At 42.5% G+C, this 21445-nt stretch overlaps 1 protein-coding gene across 3 annotated transcripts in view; it reads right to left on the reverse strand.

Annotated features, from left to right (window-relative positions):
• Positions 1-21445, reverse strand: part of GALC (galactosylceramidase) — a 59189-nt gene that overhangs the window by 10270 nt on the left and 27474 nt on the right. Inside the window, exons 8-14 of one of the 3 annotated variants that reach the window (XM_054028156.1) lie at positions 16738-16893; positions 13454-13578; positions 12336-12463; positions 10309-10380; positions 8625-8714; positions 7022-7166; positions 4396-4576 (exon numbers count right to left, since the gene is read on the reverse strand). In XM_054028156.1, the coding sequence (XP_053884131.1) occupies positions 4396-4576; positions 7022-7166; positions 8625-8714; positions 10309-10380; positions 12336-12463; positions 13454-13578; positions 16738-16893 (897 nt within the window). Of the gene's footprint in view, positions 1-4395; positions 4577-7021; positions 7167-8624; positions 8715-10308; positions 10399-12335; positions 12464-13453; positions 13579-16737; positions 16894-21445 lie in introns of all 3 variants that reach the window. The other 2 variants (XM_054028155.1, XM_054028157.1) reach the window with 2 other exon arrangements.

The following is a 21445-nucleotide window of genomic DNA, read 5'->3' on the forward strand; positions in this document are numbered from 1 at the left end:
GGTTGAGGTGCAGGCAGGGGGCTCAGGGCAGGGGGTTGAGGTGCAGAAGGGGTGAGGGATGCAGCAGGGGGCTCAGGGCAGGAAGTTGGGGGGCGGGGTGAAGGAGGGCTTCGGGTTCCAGGCTCCGGGGTGGCAGGCTGCCAGCCCCGGCCCCGCTCCGGGAAGTAGCTGGAACCATGTCCCTGCGGCCCCTGGGGGAGTGGGGATGCAGGGCTCCACACACTGCTTGCCGCTCCTCCTGGTACCTCCCCCAAAACTCCCATTGGCCGTGGTTCCCCATTTCCGGCCAATGGGAGCTGCAGGGGGGCATGCCTGGAAGCCAGGGCAACACACGGATGGAGCCCTCTGCTTCTCCCCTCCTCCCCTGGCCGCAGGGATGTGATGCCAGCCGGCGCAGGGCTCGAGGGGGGCAATCCCGCGGGTTTAGTTTGCCCACCCCTGGACTGGAGGTAGGCCAGGTGGGGCGGGCGTGGGCCGCAGGAAATAGCCCTGTGGGCCGCATGTTTAAGACCCCTGGTCTAGAGGAATGGAATCAACCCCAATATTTCAGGTCTTATTGTCACTACAAAAATGAAAGATTAACCTCTATTTCTACAGAGCTTTTCATACAAGCCAAGTATAAGGAGACCAAAGTTCAACTCTCAACAGACTCACTGTATGATCAGGGGTAAGTTACATCAACTCCCTGTGTGTCAGTTTCCCTAGCTGTGAAATGGGTACGACACTTACCCAGCTGTGCAAAATATTAAGATTTATGGATAAAAGCACTATGGGAGTTAAGCATTTGACCATTGTGATCACTTAGTCTGAGCTGTATAACATAGGCCACAGAACTTCCCCCAAAAATTCCTACAGCATTTCTTTTAGAAAAACATCCTACCTTGATTTAAAAAGATTGTCAGTGATGGAGAATCCACCATGACTCTTGGTAAACTGTTCAAATGGTTGACTATCAAAAACAACCTTTATTTCTGGTCTGAACTTGTCTAGCTTCAACTTCCAGCTATTGGTTCATGTTATATCTTTTCCCTGCTAGACTGAAGAGCCCATTATTAAATATTTGTTCTTCATGTAGATACTTACAGACTAATTAAGTCACTCCTTAACCTCTCTCTATATTAAGCTAAGTAAATTGAGTTCTTTTAGTCTATCACCACAAGGCTTGTTTTCAAATCCTTTACTCATTCTTGTGGCTCTTCTCTGAAGGTCTCCAATTTATCGATATCCTTCTTGAATTGTAGGCACCAGAACTGGCCCCAGTATTCCAGGGTGACATCCTGGTGTACTAGAAAGCAGTATATTTTTCTGAAGTTATAGTATAAGGATAAGCAGCTTACAGTGTAAATTGCACTACACCTTTACACAGTACCAAGATACTTTCTGGCTCATAAAAAAAAAAAAAAACACAACTCAAACGGCTTGAAAACCCAATATGTTTAAAACCTGAAGTGCCTTAAGATAAATGACATTAACAGAGATAGTGCCTCAAGGCCACACATTCAGCAAACTTCCACTATTCAGAAAGTCTTGTTAGTGTACGCCTCACCCCTCAAGTCAGTTGATAAAAGAAACAGATATTCCTTCAGATGTATTTATCTCCTTCTACTGGAAGATATGTCTGAAGCTTGGCTCTTTTGTAACACTGTTAAAGGATGGATAAGTTTCTCAGTTATACAGTTACTCACTAGATACAGGATTCAAAAACAGCACTTATAAATACTTCAGCAAAAAGCCAATAGTACCAAGAAATTGGAAGTGCAAACCCACAGTACAAAACACCAAGCAGACAGAGACCCTTTTCTCATGTCATCAGTTAGACTGCATGCAAAAAGCAAGGAGGAAACACAGATCTATCCAAAGCTATTGCCATGGACCATGGATCACAATGGTCCACATGGCCTTTAGACCAAATAAAGAATGCTGCTGGGAAGCAGGGCATTAGGAAGCACTCCAGGAACAACAGACAACACAAAAAGAAGTTAGTGACTTGGAAGTAGAACTGAGATAGATCTACTGGTGGCTGTAGATAAATCCCCCACTCTATGGTCAAGATGAGGTTATGGGCTGATTCAACACTCCACCTCATCATTTCAACAGCAAGGGATGAGGACAGAGAATATCAAAGGACAAGTACCTCAACAAGGCTAAGGCTAGACTTGAACTGGGAATGAAACAAGCAAATCAAAGGGGCACTAATTAGATGCAACAGATATGTAAAACTAGTGATTATCAGGCAAACATTCAATTGCTCAGACATTCAACACACGAGAATACAAGGTTGCTAATCTGTAAACTCCTTCGTTTTCAGTTTAAAACTTAAAAAAAAAAAAATCCAGGGTTTTACAACAACAACAACAACAACAAAGAAAAAAAAAAGGCATTCCCACCCACCCCCCCGAATTTCACTCTACTTTTGTATCATTCAAATATATAAAAAAATTGTTTAATTACGAAAATACAATACATTGTATGAGATATATGTTTTACAATAATACATTAGTCTGTGTGTATATACAAAGCTGCCTGTTGAAGTAATGCTGTGTATTAGTCTAGAAGATGCACACAATAAACAAACAGGTATGCACACAAACTCTGAAGTGCGTGCACATCTGAACATACTGACGAGTCTCATGCCCACCATGTACACATTTCAAGCTGTTAGCAGATAATGGTGCAAAGATTTGACTCACTAAAATGAGAAGACAATGAAAATCTGTATCAAAATGTTTCAGAACACTAGGAAGTACACTGAAGGACTTCACATAAGACAGCGAGAATTTATAAATATTTAAAATATTGGGCCCAATTATTAAATGTAAATATTTATAGGCTGATAGTTCTAAGTCTACAAAAGTATGTTTATTCAAATGAAAAGTTTTATTTGGGGATTAGAGATATATTTTCTTAAACTCAGAGGTGGCATTGTGCTTTGAGTTCTGTTTTAGTTCTGCAACAAACTAATGCTTTGAGTGGAATGCAATGTAATCTACTGAATATTCCCCCTCCCCATCCTTCTGTTCGCCAAAATGAACCCTGATATTTGCCCAGAAAAATTATTAATAGTTTTTTGCACCCAATTTTCAGCTGCTTTTGTTGTTGTTGTAACAAACATCAATAAATTCCTGGGAAAAATTAAATAAAATAAAAAATGAAAATGAAGGGTCCTACTAATCTGAGAGGTCAGAACAGTAATATGGGGGAGGAACATTTTTGACAATACTATGGGATAAACAGATACTGACAAACACAGAGAACTCAAAATGCCCGCAATTATTTTCCACACCACCCAACCCTTGCACAACTTTGATTCTGCATCCCCTCTTTTCTCCAATTAGTCATCGCATGTAAGCCAACAGACCTCCAACTCAAGTGTAGAGTCTCACTGGAGTCTTCCAGTTTATCAGGTTACTAACGTACTTTGACTAACCTCACTGACACATCCACAGCCATCTTTACCTAAACTGCAGTATTCCATGTGCTCTATAGATCAAGTCAGTGCAATTTTTGGGACTGGCCAGAAGATGGCACCACAAGACTAATGTAACCAAATGAACTCTTTCAAATTTCTGTAACATCAAACATTTAAATTGACATTACAGATCACAGCCAAGCTTGACCCAAAGCTTTTGCATCTTAAAGTCATCATACACTCTTCCCCATTTGGGCAACAGATTTTAAGTGGAATTATTCAGCATGGTTACAAACACGTGGACAGATATTTGCACTGGATTCACAAAAATCTGACCTCTACCTTAAAATTAGATTTGTGTTTACAAGCTGCCACTAATTTGGCCTAGAATTTTCTCAGCATTCCAAATCAAAATCATTCAATACTTGGCATTCAGAAAGACAGATATGTACACTCAATCTATCCCAGGTGTGGATTAGTCTAGATACAAATTAGCTTTGGAATGAAAATTCAAGACAAGCTGCCCAGTGAGAGGGCATGGGATGCCACATGCATGGGAATACTGGGTTAAAATTAGTCTTGGAAGGATGAAATTTTTAAAAGTAAATGTCAGTAAACATTGATTTCACCATGCACACACAGGGCAGTAAAAAAATATTTCCATTAATAATTGAAATTTACAGATAGGCAAAGAAAAAATGCTACTTGACTTTTTTTTTTTTTTTTTAAAAAGAGTTTAAGGATATTTCTTTGTATATTTTGACACGTGCTGTTGACAATTTGTCTTAACAGTTATAAAGCTTTACCTTTCTTAGTCTCACAGTCTATTAATAAATTGTCTGACACCCTCCCACCTTTCCTGCAACTTGAAAATTTAAATAGATAAAGTTCTTAAAAATAAACATTGATATTATCCATCAAAACTACAAAAACAAAATCCTAAAAACTGAATTCTGCAAAGCCTAGTTAAAATGGATTCGACATACCATTTAAAGCCTCCTATAATGCTGATGGCCTGGTCTGCATCAGAAGCCCAGGTGATGGGTCGCTGAACCACCACCTGGCGGAGTGTGAAAATGTGGTCCCCTGGATCAGAAGTGTTGACAAAGTACTCGAATACCCCAGTCTGATCAGCAAAATATGGAGCTTCACTAAAGGGCGGATTACCTATTCAAAGAACAACAAATCCAACAATGAGGGTTAGGTTTATTTCTTTTACTCCCATACACGCCTCAGGTTTTCAGAAAGTTCTTTTCAAAAATATTCTCCATATTTATAATTTCTTCCATCGGCACATCTGTGCTTGAGAATCAACAGCAGCACAAAATTAGAGTGGCTAACTTGTACCATACAGTTCTTGCTGGTTCCAATATGGCCTCATTGACTGGGCGTGCTATTAGGCTAAACCCCTTGGGCTATAGAATGTCCAAGAGCTTGTATTGCACATCCTAGACCTCATCTAAGGGGATCTGAAGCTATTCTGCTACTCTCTGAAGTAGTTTTTAGAAATGTTTATGGTCATCTAGACTAAAGGACAAGGCAAGGATGAAGCAATCACCTCATCGAGCAAGGAAGAAATGGGTTAGCACTAGTGGTAACAGTGGATCTGGTTCATCTTCCTCCTCTTCCATAGGTAAAGAAGGTTCCAACAAATCCCCTGAGGGAAGGGGTGGTATGATTTCCCTACCGGCTCACACAGACTCTGGTTCTTGTGTATATGGGTCCCATGGTCCCCAATAAGGTCAATATGAGGGATTGAAAGTAGGCTGTGATGGTCACTAAGACGCAGAGTACCATTGGTCCAAGGGGATGTCCCCACTTAATCAGATGAGACTGGAAGTAGGAGGCTCTCAATCCTCTGTCCAGACTGAACTCCCTCAGTGGAGAGGAAGATGGTTCCACTGGACCGTTAGACTCTCTGGAAGATAAGGTTGGGTCCGGTTCCATGGTGGTACCAGTGTCAGGAAACCGTGGCTAGTGAATGGAATGGGATATGAGATTCTCCCCGGCATTAGAATCTTGCTGGAGAGGGTCAGTCCCAACAACAAAGGGGATTGCGAGTCCAGGAGGACAAAGATACAATATGGTGTGGGGTTAGACATTGGAGCCTTAGATGGCTGAGTCTTGTCGCCCCGCACCCTCAGAGTCTGCATAATAAAGCTCTTAGTAATCTATGGTTCTTTCCAAGGCTGTGATAGTATCACTGGTGTTAGCAATTCTGACCGCATGGTTATTGCCAGTACCAACAGTTCACAATATTTTGGCTCTCAGGGCTTTCTGCTAGTGATACAGAGGTGTAGATGATGGGGGAGCAGTGCGGAAGAAGACTTGCTCTTATGTGCCTTTTGATCATGGTCATGAAGCTTACAAGGATCTAAGTCCTTGTGTCCTGGGTGAAAAAACTCATCCAACCTAGACATGATCAGGGAGGGATCCCTTCTCTTAGATCTAGGAAGGAATCCACTCTGATGTTTATGGAAGTGTCTCTTATTAAAGGTCCTTCGCTCAAGCTGTTACTGCTCCTGAATCAGACATCGAGCTAGAAACCACAATTCTCAACCTCTCAGGCTGATGTACAGGAGGATGGGTCTCAGAGGCCTGGATCCAACTGAGGCCTCATAACATGTTCCAGCAGGTGCTTCCCAAGCCAGAGTTCTCATGCCTGCCATGTTCTGCAAGGAAAGGAGCAGCTTATACCACACTTAGTGGAGACAGGAGCGTCTCTAAGGCAGCAGAGGCAACTCTGGTGGTCATTGCTGATCAAAAAGGAGCGGGGGGCAAGGGACACAATTCTTAAAGCCTGGGAGCCTGGGCATAATCCAAGTCCCATACCAATGAATCGGAAGATTTCCCAGAATAGGGATCCTAATTAACTAACTACTTAACTATGAAAACTATTAACAATAACTAACAATATAAAAAACAAATGTTTACAGGAAAGAATGTCAAAGAGGATCAATTCCAGATACTGCAGGATTCTGACTCAGGCCATGTGGTCGTAAGAAGGAACTGGAGAGGCGTCAGTCGGGACTGCTAACTCTTTGGTATAGAGCACAAGGGGAACAACTGCGCAGATGCAGACCAGTGGACACCACTTGCTAGAAATCTAGTCTCAGGCGCATGCACACCCACAGAGGAATACACATAGGAACCAGCACTTGAAGTATTCAGTATTTATACTCCAGGGCAGTCAGTAGCAGCCAGAAGGCTATACTATGTGTGATGTATTTCACTCTCTCACAGACCAGCTGAAGGGCTGGTCTACACTTGAAATGCTACAGCAGCACAACTGCTGTAGCACTTCAGTGTAGACACTACCTACGCTAATCAGAGGGGTTCTCCCATCGGCGTAGGTAATCCACCTCCCCCAAGAGGCAGTAGCTAGGTCAGAGGAAGAATTCTTCCTTGACCCAGGGCTGTCTACACCAGGGATTAGGCCAGTTTAACATCACTCAGCAGTGTGGATTTTTCATACCCCTGAGTGATGTAACTGGGTCGACCTAACATTTTAGTGTAGACGAGGCCATACTAATGCAGATTATTCATCTAAGCACCATAGCCCTTCTGCTCTCACAGGCAGCACAGACCTTAAGAAATTAAGAGTTGACTTACGAATGTTGAAATCATCCTTGTAATTTGAAGGAAAAGGCTTGGACTGAGGAGGATCTGGGTAAGTGCCTTTCCGGCCTGTCATGAGGGTAGTTAATGTGTAGACTTCATCCACATCCAGATTTAAGCTGAACATCCCTTCATGTACCTGTAATGAAAGAAAGCACAAGCTAAAGAAATGCAAGAGGCGGCTAAAGTGATCACATCAGCGAGTGCCAAAATAATGCAGCATTGCCTTTAACTTTCCGAGTTAACACCAAAGCATACCGTCGTGCATCAGTAGGTCTAATTTCCCTATAGGTATGCTGAGCTTTACCCCCAAACTCTGTACTTCACTCCATCCTCCAGTTAACTGTATCACTGCAAACTACCTATAAACAAGCTAATGAGGCACAGCCCTGTTTGTCCATTCCGAGCATGAAAGACACCAGGGAGCTTACTGTGAAGAGGGGAGGCAGCAGTTGGCAAAACAGAGATCATCTGGAAACACTCATTTACAACAGAATTTAAGCAAGGTCACATACTATTGAGAACAGGTTTTTTGAGAAGTGGTATTTATCGAGGCAATCAGCACCCAGTCTGCAGAAGCTTCTCTATATTCTCATGTTCTCATTACTTGGGATATAACAGATTCACTGGCAACAGGGGTCCCTCTTCCCACACATTACTTCTAAATGTGTGGAGAGAACATCATCACAGAGAAGCAGCAGGCCCTGAAGAGGACATTGGGTCAAGGCTGTGAAGGTGGGATGTGGGGGGTCCCAGCCAGAGAAATATAAGGCCTTGACTCTGCAAATCCGTGAGCAACAGAGTGCAAGACTGATGCAGTCTAGCACAAATGCAAATGTCAGGGACACGTAGGTGGGTGTAAGCAAGTTTAAGTGCTGCACTGAACACTAAAGGCTCAGATCCACTGTGCACCTACTCCAGTGCTCAAGTGTACAGGGTAAAAAGGGGCAAGACCAGGGGAAAGAACAGAGTTTCTTTCTGAGTATATCATTATGCTAATGAATCACTTAGCTACATCCTCCTCTCTCAAGATTCACTCCAGCTACCATGGAAGAGTGATGTGGCAGCCACGCAGCAGGGCTCTCACTAACAAAAGTATCAATGTCCCTTCAACTCAGCATCCTGCTCAGCACTTTATGATTACACAAGGAATACTGTACACCTACATCATATGGGGTCAAGCCCAAAGAGCCAAATTCTTTTCTCACACTGGGGTAAAGCTGAAGTAATTCCACTTTTTTACTTAGCACCTATACATGTAACGTTCCACAACTGAGCTGGATAGGATTAAACCCCTAGTACATAAAATACAGAATGGCCAGAAGTCTTTGAACAAATCAGAGGTGTCAAAACCATTTTTATCTGTAAGCCAGATTTTTCTTCCACTCCCCCATCAGTCACCCAGAATAACAAAATGGCAAGGGTTTGAGGTAGGGTGACCAGATGTCCCGATTTTATAGGGACAGTCCCAATATTTGGGACTTTTTCTTATATAGGCTCCTATTACCCCCCACCCTCTGTCACGATTTTTCACACTTGCTGTTTGGTCACCCTAGTTTGAGGAGAATTAACAGCGATCAGTAAGTAACAAACCCACCTTTACAGGAGGAAGAGGATGGAATAAGGTAGAATTTGCAGATTTGAAGCCAAGCTTAGTATACCACATTTTCAAGATTTTCACTTTATGCTAGGAAGAAACATTAAAAAAAAAAAAAAACACTTTCATAAGATTCTTCTTTGGAAATATTGAGGATTTAAAGACATTTAAGTCTGTTTTAGTGAAACATGTTGGGTGGACAGCCCAAAAGACAACCATTATTTGCTTATCCACAGAACAGGTATAGCATGGGCAGTGGCAGCTCACAATTCCCTCACATCTGTGGGTCTCTGCCCCAGTACACAGGAACAGCTTTTATGAAGAGGGGAATTCACTCTTAATAGCCCATTGAATCCTTGGCTTCCATCAAGAAAGCCAACAAGATGGCCAATTAGTGCCAACTGTGATGAAGGTTCTGATACAGACATCTACCTCCAGCAACTGGGCTTAGATAGCTCTATGAAATGAATGAGGCAATCTGGATAACTAATTGATCACAAGTTTTGATCACTAGTGCCTGGGCCTAATTAGAACCACTGAATAACGCAGCTCATGCATCCTGTAGTGATGGGAATGTGAGGGCAACTATAATTCTGTTACTTAAAAACAATCATTCAACAAAATTCTAGAGTTTGAATTTAGTCACAGTGAAGTTAGCAAGAGAAAAATCTAGAGTTAGAGACGTGGTGTGTACACTGTTCCTACAGGATATCTTATACAATTTTCCTGGCAAGCCATATGGCATAAGAGCAGTACCACTTGGGGCAGTAGGGGAGGCTGTGTTCCAAGAGCAATGATTGAGGGCTGCTCGTAAGTCTTTTATTCCATTATTCCAGTGGTGACTGAGGCACTATTTGCCCCGGCAACACAGCAGCCTGTACATCTGTGAAGGGAGAGGAACCAATCCTACTAGAAATTAAAACCTAAGAACGTTCAAACACTTTTGCCTTCTGATAAGTAACTCCCCAAATCTGCCATTTAACAAAGACTAGTTACTGTGGCTATTGGAGCATGGCTCACATTTTTCCCAGCTGAGCTGCACTCATCCACCCACCGAGAGGTATCCAGACTACCTTTTCATGGAGCAGAATGTTTAAGCTGAAACATAGGCCTCTCTTTTTCAGCAGAATAGCTACAGGAGGAGGTAACAAACTGTTTCACAGAAGAGGATTTGTCCCTATTAAGTGAGTGTTAAACATGCCCACAAGGGAGGGAGAAAGTAGTGGATTTCTCCTCTCCACACCACCAAAAAGTATTTTCAGGAAAACATTAAGGAAAAAACAGTAACATTCTTTGAATGCTTTTTGGAGTTGGGGGAATCAGTTTTTGGTAGGTGAAGGTGATCATAGTGTAACAAATCGTTCTTCTGTGAATACAATAATTATGTAAGTCTCTTATATACCTTATAGAATGAGAATGACAGCGCTCATCTTTCATCCCCCAAAGTATAGACCTCCACCACATAAGTTAAAGGAGAACTTTCAGCCTACAGTAGTAGTCAGTCCCTTATCCGTTGCGTGGCTACAATTTTAGAAGCCAACATCACACACATGCACAAAGCCAGTTCATTACGCAGTGACATCTCATTTTGTTATAAGCCCAGTGTACATGTATCAAACGATATGCAGCAGCCTGATGTCCCTGAATACATTTATATGATACATACACACAAATATTTACTTACAAAGGATCCTTTGAGGTAGAAAATTGCTTTCTGAGGTGACACAATGAAGGGAAGCAGTGGAGGCCTGATACACTGAGAGTGGCGATAAGTCTGGAAAGAAAATGAATGGAACAGATGCGAACATACATCACTGAAATCAGTCATTTGCCAATTTTGATGGGAGTCAAGAACTCCAAGTATGAGCCAAAAGCCATAAACGTTAATAAAATGGTAACAAAAGGGATCAGATAAATTGGTTTGGTTCCAAGTTCACTGCTATTTTGGGGGTAATGGAAGTTAGAGTCAGAGAACAGCAGACCATATTTTTATTTGGGATGCTGCTTAAATCAGCAATGTGACTGGCAAGGAGTCCTGGGCACCTTATGTACTGGAACTAAGGCAATTAAGGAGCTGGAGAAAGAACTGATCACACCCTTCACCAGTAGGACTAAAACACACACAAAATTGATTTGCGTGAAGATGAGACCAAGTTAAATGAACTCTGCATCCAGATAATAAATCTTGCAGTAGTTTGATTTCTGCAGGAATGATGACCAAGATTTTCTGAAGTGATGCTTTTTGGGTACCCAATTTGAGAAGCCTTAAACAAGCGTGATTTTCAGGGGTGAAGGGTTGCTCAGAACTCTCTGAAATCAGACCCCTTTAAGGTATCTCAAACTGGGCCCAAAAATCCCAAGTCACATTTAGACCTGCATGTGGCCCAGAAAGAAAAGAAAAAAAAAAAAAAAGCTTAAAAAATTCTAACATCCCCTAGTCCTGCTTCATCTTTTTCTGGGATATTCAAGCCTTCCGCCTGATTTTAAAATATTATGCCTACTCAATCAAGGAACTCACAATACCACATGATCAAGGCCCTTCATTTTCAGTTTTTAATTTATGTAAATCTTCCTGGGAATTTATCAGTGTTTATTACAAAATTAAAACAGGTGAAAAATCAGTGCAAAAATTAACTTTACACACAGTTTGCTGGGTGAATATTGGGGGACGGGAGGACAGAACAGCAACAAATAGAGAAAAGTAAAAGAGTATTGAAAGTAAAAGCAGTTTAATGCTATGGTTTATTTCATGAACTGTACATTAAATACACATATGCATGCACATGCATATATATATATATATATATATATATATATATATATATATATATATATATATATACACACAGACACACACACACACACACACCTTCTACATTAACTTAATTTAATAGATAGATGTGTTTGTTAATAAAGTAGTCTAATATAATATACTGTATTTTCTTCACAATCAGCATTTTCATGTACTTACGTGATCCAAAATTCAGGTGAAAAAAATAAAGAAAGAAAGAAAGAAAATCACTAAAAGCCAGATAATACTGGAATAACCTGGGAATTTTTCAGTATAAAAAAGGCAGTAAACTGAAAATAAAGGGCCTTCCCCATGACCAACCACAACTAATCAACAGCTCAAATTTCAAAGGGCAGGAGAGAATAAAGACCATCTTCCAAGACCCCCATCACCAGAGACTGGTGAGGAGGACTGTACTGACCCTTAAACCACCACTGAAGAGGCTGGTGAACGTCAGTACTTGTTTAAAAAAAACCCACACACATTATAAAATATGATAGAACATGCAGAGTAAATATTAGAAACAAATATTTCAAAGCCCAAAGATGCTACTGTATCTATACAGTAAAAAGGCTGGAAAGCTCTCGTTACATACTGAACTTGTTAATGTGATTTAAGAAGTAAAAGAATAAAGTGCCTATAAAGGCTAAAACTGTAGTAAATACTTTATTCATCTAACAGTTTTCTACTGCACTGTGTCACAAGTTAAGCCTGCGATACAAGACTGACACACACCCTGATTTCCAGGAAGATCTACATAGCTGTACCATCCAAGCACAGGCAGACAAGAGAAGGAGCTCTATTTGCTCTCCCTGGCAAAGCTGCAAGCGGCACATACATAATGAGTTTCTGCAAGACAATTTTTTTCAGAAAAATCCTCCTAAATCTCTACTGCTTTGTTGGTTATTGGAGAACATTACCATAGTTTCAATGATGATAGTAAGGTTGCCTAGGCCATCAGTCAGAGCTACATAGCTGCCACCGTCTTTTAAATGTCCATCCACCTGCAGGTAGTGCCAGCCAGGGTGGGTAAACTGGGTCGTGTGTGCTGTGCAATAGTGAAAAGAAACAAAAAAAAAGTCAGCATTCATTCCAGGAAGGTCATCTTGCTACCATTTTGTAGCTTTGATGCCACTGGTTTTACAACCATACACTTTACTTTGAGAGAAATCTCCATAGAATTTACAAGGCACGACTTCTGGCTAGTTAATTGGAAAGAGACCAAAGAATCAAGAAGGTGGGTATAGCTGATTCTTATGTCTGAACCCCTTGCTACATGATACATTTTTCTGTCTGCAGATGAATAGCAGAAGATCCAATATAGGGGAACTTCACATGATCCTGCCACATAGGGGAAGGGGCAGGTCACCTGATCTGGTGACCAACTCTGCAGAAACAAGAAAGGTTATGGGTGGACCAGAGGGTGGCCACTGGATACATATATACATAAATTTTTATATACTAGATAGACAGTGCAAAGTGATGGTTTACAATCTCAACCATCACAAACAGAACATAAGAGTACTCCAGTTCTGTTTTCTTTTCCTCCCCCTCAGAACTCGAGTACCCAGATATTTTGCAGATAAAATAGAAAATAAAAATCAGGCACAGAGTCCTAGGTTTTACAGAGGTTTTAGCTCAAAGCCCCCCCCTTTTTTTTTTAGAAACACTAAAATGTTACAAAACCCAAAAACAGTCGTTTGCAATGAAAACAGAGATCTTTAATAATGGGAGCCATGAACTACATTGATGTGATTCTTGTACGTGTGGCACAAGTCAGAGCAGAGAACCAGATCTCATTCCCTGTAAGGATTTCTTCCTGCCCCCATTCTAGTTAAAATGATTAAGGAAGAGTCTTCCAGTTGCTAAGAAAGTAAAAATGTTCAATAAAAGTATTGTATCCAATAAAAAGTGAACATAAAAGAAAATTAAACACCAAAAATAGGGGACTTTGTACTACTTTAATTTAGCATAACAAAAACAACCCAGAGTATTGTATTGTCTATACTTTATAGGTCTATCTGAACTTTTTATTTACCTGTGATCCAGATGGGACCTTCCACTGCATAATAGCCACTCCATGGCTCTTGCGCTGTCATTAATCCATCTCGACCAAAGGGCAAAACTTGATAATAACTAGCCACCAAATTCCAAGCAATGGTGCTGGAAAATAGTTTTGTTTTTAAAGTCACAATAGTTTTGAGTGCAGAGAATTTAACAAAATATTTCTGATAGTGCTGAGATTGAACACCCATGTGTGTCTGCATAAACTAAACATTCCAGTGGAGCTACTTCCTTTGGCAGATATTAAACAATGTTGATAAGAACAGATAGTAGATAATGTTTTCACCTCTCAGTGGTGGGACGTACAGAATGTGGCAGCTCTGCAGGTATCTGTGTTTCTATACTTGTGCACCTAAAGAAAGTTTAGGAAGACTAGCAAGACTAACTTGACTAAAAAGTATTGCAAGATCCTTAGTATGTGCAACTTGCACATCCTAACCTCATTTGCAGTAGAGCCCTTAATTAAAGCATCCGTTTATCAATTTATGATATTTGCTCAATTCACCACATCAGGTCTTTGGGAAATTTGAAGAGGAAAAGTCAAGCACTTGGTTTATATATGAAGAACTTTTAAGGCTATAATATGGTTTTAAGCACTAGTGAAAAAAGCTAAATGAAGTAACTTGTGGAATGAACTCTTTTTACCCACCCAAAACAGACAGCAGCAGCGCAACCTTTACCCCACATTGTCCTCTCAAGGAACCTCAGTCATTAAAGGAAAAGTTCTCAGTACACCAAAAAAGCATTAGTCTGATCAACTACTTTTGAAAAAATTAAAGAAACCCAAAAATCAAGAGAGCTTGTTCTCAGATTGACATATTTGCATGTATAAAATTACAGCCCCCATTTGTGATGGCATACATATCTAGTCGCTGCTGTGGGCAAACAATTGTTATTCTTTTAGTACCCCCTGGTATGTGCCAGTACCTAATTCCCACAAGTGGTCATTATAACTGTGTGCCACTGTGCACCTGAATTTTTTAAAAAGGGGTCCTAAAAAGTTGACAAAAAAGATGCTCAGAAGAAAACTTTTTGCTTTGTACACTAAACAACTTGTTCTATTTAAATGTTCCAGAGCTCCAACTTGGCTGACAGGAACTACAGCAAATTTCAGTCCAAAGGCATGCAGATAATTAGATACTAGCCTGTTTTCTGTAGAAAGGCCAACATGGTTTTATTATTCAATGTAAACCAGATATGGATCTGCTTGTAATACTTGATGAATATTGTGTGTTGATGTGGTTATTGGGATGTTCACTGTATGAATATGTTGGTTTAGTTTAATAGAGGACTGTAAGAAAAAACAAGCAGAAAGGGAAAAAGAATGACTCAAGATAAGACACTACTGAGCAAACACTTAATAGCTTTTTAGAGAGCATGCCATGACTAGAGCAGATTGGGAATCTTCCAGTGGATTGTTTTACTGTCTGAACATGCCAATTCATCTACAGTGAATCGTTTCAAGGTATAAGGTAGATTTTGACCGATTTCCATTTCAAAAACAATCATGAAGCATTTTGACATCAAAACGGAATGTTTTGAAATTTTAGGAACCAAACATTGATTTTTCATTTTGAGATTCCTTCTCATTTCAATATTTTATATTATAAACATTTTTTAATTTAAAATGTTGAAATCTGAACAAAGCCTTTTGATCAATCCAACCTCTTTCTCCATCCACACACACCCCCACACCCCAATTTCATTTTGTGGGAAATTTCCAACTTTTTTGGTTTTATTGTTTTTCAGAACAGACTTTCCCACAAAACAGTTCGCACCTGCCTCTAGCCAAGACAGGAAAAGGCCTGGGAACCAGAAAATTAAAAGAAAAGAACTGTGGCAGATTTAAAACAGAAAAATCTCTCAAGGGGGTTAGGGAGGGGCGTAAGGGGGAGTTGTTCAGCAGAACCAGATGAAAATGCAGGTACCTGCTGGGGTATTAGGGTTACCATACGTCCGGATTTTCCCGGACATGTCCGGCTTTTGGGGGCTCAAATCCCCGTCTGGGGGGAAATCCCCAAAAGCCGGGCATGTCTGGGAAAATCGGGAGGGATGGAGGGCTTGGTGGTGCTCGGCCGGGGCCTCTTTGGTTGGCGGTGTGGGGCCGGGGCCGGTGCAGGGCCGGACCGGGGACATGGTGCCGGACCGGGAGCGCGGTGCCGGGCCGGGAACCAGGAGCTGGGCGCGCGGTGCCGGGCACCAGGAGCGCGGGGCCGGGCCCGCGGGGGCGCGGGGCCAGGCTGGGATCCAGAGTCGCGGGGCCGGTCCGGGAGCCGGGGTCGTGGTGCCGAGCCGGGGGGGCGCGGTGCCGGGCCGGGGTCCAGAGTCGCGGGGCCGGGCCGGGAGCCGGGGTCGCGCCGCCGGGGGGGGGCGCCGGCAGTGCTGGGCGGGCCGGGGACCGGCGGTGCTGGGCGGGCCGGGGGTGCTCGGCCGGGGGCCCGGGGGCCGGGCCCAGGGTGCTCGGCCGGGGGCCGGGGACCGACAGTGCTGGGCGGGCCGGGGGCCCGGGGCCGAGGGTGCTCGGCCGGGGGCCAGCAGTGCTGGGCGGGCCGGGGGTGCTCGGCCGGGGGCCCGGGGGCCGGCAGTGCTGGGCGAGCCGGGGGGCTGGGGCCGGCACCCCACGGCCCGAGCCGACCCAGGCTGGAGCCGCCGGGGGGGCCAGCCTGGGCCACGCCTCCTCCCCCCACACCCCGCCTTACCTGCTTCAGGCTTCCCACGAATCAAATGTTCGCGGGAAGCAGGGGAGGGGGCGGAGACTTTGGGGAAGGGGCGGAGTTGGGGCGGGGGCCCCGTGGAGTGTCCTCCATTTGGAGGCACAAAATATGGTAACCCTATGGGGTATGTCAAGTTAGGCCTCCCTAGGTTATCATCAGGGGGTGGTAAGCCTTTAGATCAGACAGATGTGTGTTGATTGTTGCTATAAAATCCTCCTCTCTCTCTCTCATGTGTTTTCCTACTCCAAAACATACACTTTTCTCTTAAGGATGCTGTTTAGTCACCACTGTCAGACCCCAAAGAAAAGAACCACAGCTGTCCAAACTCAGCTGGACCTGCTGGGTAATCATGGTTGAAACAGATACCGCGGCCCACAGTCTGGTCTAAAAGCGGTCAAACTGTGGAATTCCAGCCAGGAGTAGTAAAGACACAAGGCCTGACACCTGAGGGGTGCACTCAAAGAGACCAGAGAAGTACAGATAGCTTTGTAACCATGACACTATGCTGAAGTTATGAAAATAACTGACTGCATGCAAGACTTACGATGTCATATTTCCATTCACATAGTTCTGGTTCAGGATCCGAGCCCAGCAGCCTGCACCCACTTCATCATTGAAAGTGCTATAGTCTTCTGAAGCCCATAGTTTCTTCTGAGTTGCTAAGGCACTAGCCACTGTTTTTGTTCCAGGGTAATGAGCCCTGGATAGCATTTCAAAAAAAAGGACAGCACTTAACACAAGAAAAGCAGGAGAACTCAAGACACATTCAATTATTAGCTCAAAGCACAAACAAAATGACTGGTGCCAAAAAAAAAAAAAAAAAAAGTCATATGTGGATTTCACTCCAGAGAATCGTACTAGTTAGATCCAGAAGAGAGCTAGAATATTTAATAATTTAGCCCCATCTGTGCCAATGAACGATTTTTCCTTACAATGTATTCTGATGCTTTAGCAAGTCTAGTTTTAAATATCAAATGCAAATCAGGCTTTTTTATTCCATATCCCAGGGTGCACATTTTTTCCTGATATTCAGCACTAGTGCCCTCGTACTTTTATCCCGTTGCTGCTAATTATACCACCTTGTACCACCCTAAATAAATCCTCTCCGGGGTTTTTATGACTTTCACATACTTACGGATTAATAATAATGCTTAGCACTGGGTATCTTCAAAGCCCTATACATACAGTGAGATCTCCCCTTAGTCATCACTTAGCCAAGCTATTTATGCTTACGCTTATACTCTTTCCTCAGAGATCAAATCTTTGAATTTTCAGTAAGTATATTATTAAAGCCAAAAGAAAAAGCATTGAAAGTTTGGAGCAGCTGCAATAAACTGAGGTTCTGTACAGAATATGATAGGAGTTCTGCTTATTTCTCTTTGCCAGATCTTTCCTACTCTTATTGAAGATATTTGTTCTCAAAGAAGACCTTTTGTGCTCAAACTGGTTTGGTTACCACTGATTCACTAACGCAATTTCGTCTTACAACAGTTTCAAAGGCTTTCTTTCAGACAATAAGGGGCATTTTTAGTTTTCCCTCAGATAACAGAGTAACCAACAAGGAAGCAAACTTAACTACACACTGAAAACAAAACCATAAACTCTATAGATAGAGGTCTGAGAAGGGTCCTTAATATTAGTCTAATATAGAGGCAGGAGGAACCTTGCTGATTTGTGGGCAAGGAAAGGGAATAATATTTCTAAAACAAAGAAGAAAGAATTCAACTAAGTGATCTGTTTTCCTTTAAGAGGAGTATGGACCATCTCCAGATATGGTACTCATTCACATATAGCTTTACTAAGCTAATAAAGGCATAATACAGTGCTCATAAATACGTTGAATATTCATCCCTCTGCTGTTAGGCTTACTGTATACACATTCAACTCTTTTTGGTTTGGAAGCAAAAATGTAAGTGACTAAAATATTAACTTTGATGCTTCAGTGATTAGATGAAAAGCATAGTTTGTAGAGACAGATGTAAAGCAGAGAGGGAGTAAAATGTGCACTTCTATGCCCCTCTCTCTTGAAGGCTCTCAAAATGCTTTACAAACATTATTACTCAGCACCCCTGGCAGATACTATCCCCATTTCACAGAAGAGGGGAAAAAAAGATGCAAAGTGAGTTGCTCAAGATCACGCAGGAATGCAATGTAATAAAACACAAGTCTGGGTATTGGTTTTAACTACAAAGACCAAGCTCTCTCTCTCTCTCTCTCTCTCTCACTGTGAGTGTGTGAAAATAAATAAGAGGTGGAATAATCAAATAATGTGAATGAGAGAAGAGCATTAAGAAGAGGGGATGACCAAAGGATTAAGGTTAAAAAAGAAGTAGCTGAAACTGGGTCTTGCAAAAAGGGCAGAAAGACCATTTTCAGAACATATTTATGAGCAGCTTTGCTCCACTTCCAGACCACATCCTATCAGACACAACCCCCCAACCCACTCCCCTTTGTTTCATTAGTGTGTGCTTAAGTGGAACAGTCTCACCAAAAGTGAGAAGTGGGTCATTCTGCTCCCCTCCCCCCAGATGCTAGTGAATGAGCAATAATCATGAACTCTCTGCTCCTCGGACACTACCTGTACTCTAGGTGCTTTGGTTTCTTTTATTAAGACCTAAATGACTCCACATAGAGTAGGCCACAGCTCAAGCCTCATTACCCCATGGGCTGACTTTTTATAGCTATAGTAATTAGCTGATTCACTCACACTGCCAAGCACCAGTTTTTAAAAATCTAATGGCACCAAACAAGCATTCACCATCAGAATAGCCCTTCAATATGCCCTCAGTCTGCTGAATCCATCACTACTTTAAAACTTATGAGGACACTAGACTGGGTTGCAATCTTCTTTTAAGTTATCCTTTCCACCCGAGCACCTCAGCTACACTGACCTGACAAATAAGGTATATGGCACACAGCAAGAGGTGCACTGTGCCACAGAACAAGTTCCTTTCACAGAGAGCAAAAGGCCAGATTCTTCACATCTTCCAACTTCCTCAGCAGAGCAAGCTGTTACCATCTCTTCTGTAGATTCCCCAACAGCCTTAGAGCTAGAACAGCTGGTTCCTATGCCACCCCCACCTCTTCCCACCCCCCACTCCCCCCCAACGCCCCGAGCATGCTCCAACACAGGGGACACTGCCACAGCATACTGCTCTGAAGCTACCCCTAGCTAGCAGACAGGTGTGTGGTGGGAGTTAGGTGCTAAGGAGTGTATAAAACTAGTTAAAGCAGTGGTCTCCAAACTTTTCACAGTCTCACCTCACCTTACCTGTGTCCGCGCACACACCCCCCAACCCGGGGCCAGAAGGGGGGCCACGGCTCCTGGAGGGAGGGGGTGGGGGGAGAGCACAGACAGGTAAGGGGGCCGAGGCTGGGGCCACAGCCAGGGCTGGAAGCGGAGCTGGGGGCCAATGCTAGGGGCCAGGAGTGGAAGCCGTGGCCAAGCCATGGTCAGGGGCCCAGGCTGGGGCCAGAGGCGGAGCCAGAGCAGAGCTGAGGGCGAAGCAGGGCTGGGTGGTGCTTTCTCCCTGACCCTTGGGGAGGCTGGCCCAGGCCCTGCTGTGCCCCCGCTCCCTCTCAGGGGGCCACACCTCACAGTTTGGGGACCACTAGGTTAAAGTGTTAGAACGTCATAACTGGCTCCCTGGTATCTCTTCCTTCTCAGCTTCTCCCCATCTCTGGGTGGCAGCAGAGAATTTTAGCCCTACAGGCTAAAGTTAGGAGTGATCCATATATAGCTGGGATGCTTTAACAGAATAGGTAAGATTTTAGGACTTATTTTACAGCAGCAAAGAACTAGAGACACCTTAACAGGGAAGCTGCTCCAAACATATGGAAGAAGAGGAAGTATAGTAGCAGGAGTGGGCAATGCGGGACAAGAGAGAAGCTTGGATGGAGAGCAGGTAGTGAGAGGTAGATACGAATGGAGTTCCACAGAATTAGCATTGTTAGCTCAATGCCAAAAGAGGAAAAGGCACTGCAAAATTCCAGTAAGGGGAGAGTTGGTAAGAATCCTCTGAAGATATTATTTTAGCAGACACATTGTAGAAAAAATTGAAAGTATGTGGAGGGAAGAGATAGGACAAGGCCAGTAAATAGGATGTAGGACGATGGGAAATTAACAAGCCAGCATGAAGTATTGGCAGAAGGAATGAGTTTTGAAAAGGCTATACTGAAGTAAAACAGAATGATACTAACATCATGTTTTTAATAAAGGAGGGAAACTGCTCTTGCTTTTGACATTTATTCTCCATTCCACAGCCATTGGCCAAGTAGTATTTTCATTGCCCCCTTCCATTTAAAAAAAAACAAACAAAAACAAACAAAAAAAACATCTTTCAGACAAGAAGGAGCAATGTATTGAGTGTTGCATTTTTCAAGAAACACTGGGACAATCTTTATGCTGTGTGTTTGCACAGTGCCTAGCACAATGGGGTCCTGGATCCATGACCAAGGTACCTAAATTCTACTATAATACATGTCTAGATATTATCAAGCATTTTAACATTAAATATATCTTTGTATAGTAGGTGATGGACTAGTAGCACTCCCATAGAAAAACAGTCCAGTGAGTGGCAAAAGTTTTGCATGAGGGAACTAAATTAAATCCCAGTTAGAGCAACAAGGTAAAAAAATATTTTTTAGGAAACAAATCTCATAACGGAAGGTGGAATTAACAGTAATCTACAGTGAACAAAAATTAAACTAGATTTTCCAGATTTACTATTTATGCTGTTTGCCTTTTGCACTTCTCACTATTGGACAGAAAATTGACTAGCTTATTTTACTTTTTGACTTCCATGCACTAGCACAATATTGTGATATACAGGCTGCAAAACATTGCTAGGGAATATTTAAAGTCATAAAAAAATGTCTGAAAAATTCTATTCTGAGGAGGCTTTACAAAATTGGCTTATTTGCACAAAACTTGAAGTCTTAATTATGCAATATCATCCCTATAAGAAAGTTTAAGTTTTAACTAGGATAATAGCTTTTTTTTTTTTTTCTTACCACCCTTCAACTTTCTCATCTTGATTATCTAATCCATTTTAACTCAACTCAGATAGAATGGCTAGGAAAGCAGACTTTTCTGAAATGATGTACTGTATTTATTCAACCTTATATACTCTCAGAAGAACAGCAACAGAGAGTCCTGTGGCACCTTTAAGACTAAGGGATGTATTGGAGCATAAGCTTTTGTGGGTGAATACCCACTTCATCAGATGCATGTGTGGGTATTCACCCACGAA

Source organism: Malaclemys terrapin, chromosome 4, assembly GCF_027887155.1.
Source record: "Malaclemys terrapin pileata isolate rMalTer1 chromosome 4, rMalTer1.hap1, whole genome shotgun sequence".
NCBI classification, from domain to species: domain Eukaryota; kingdom Metazoa; phylum Chordata; order Testudines; family Emydidae; genus Malaclemys; species Malaclemys terrapin.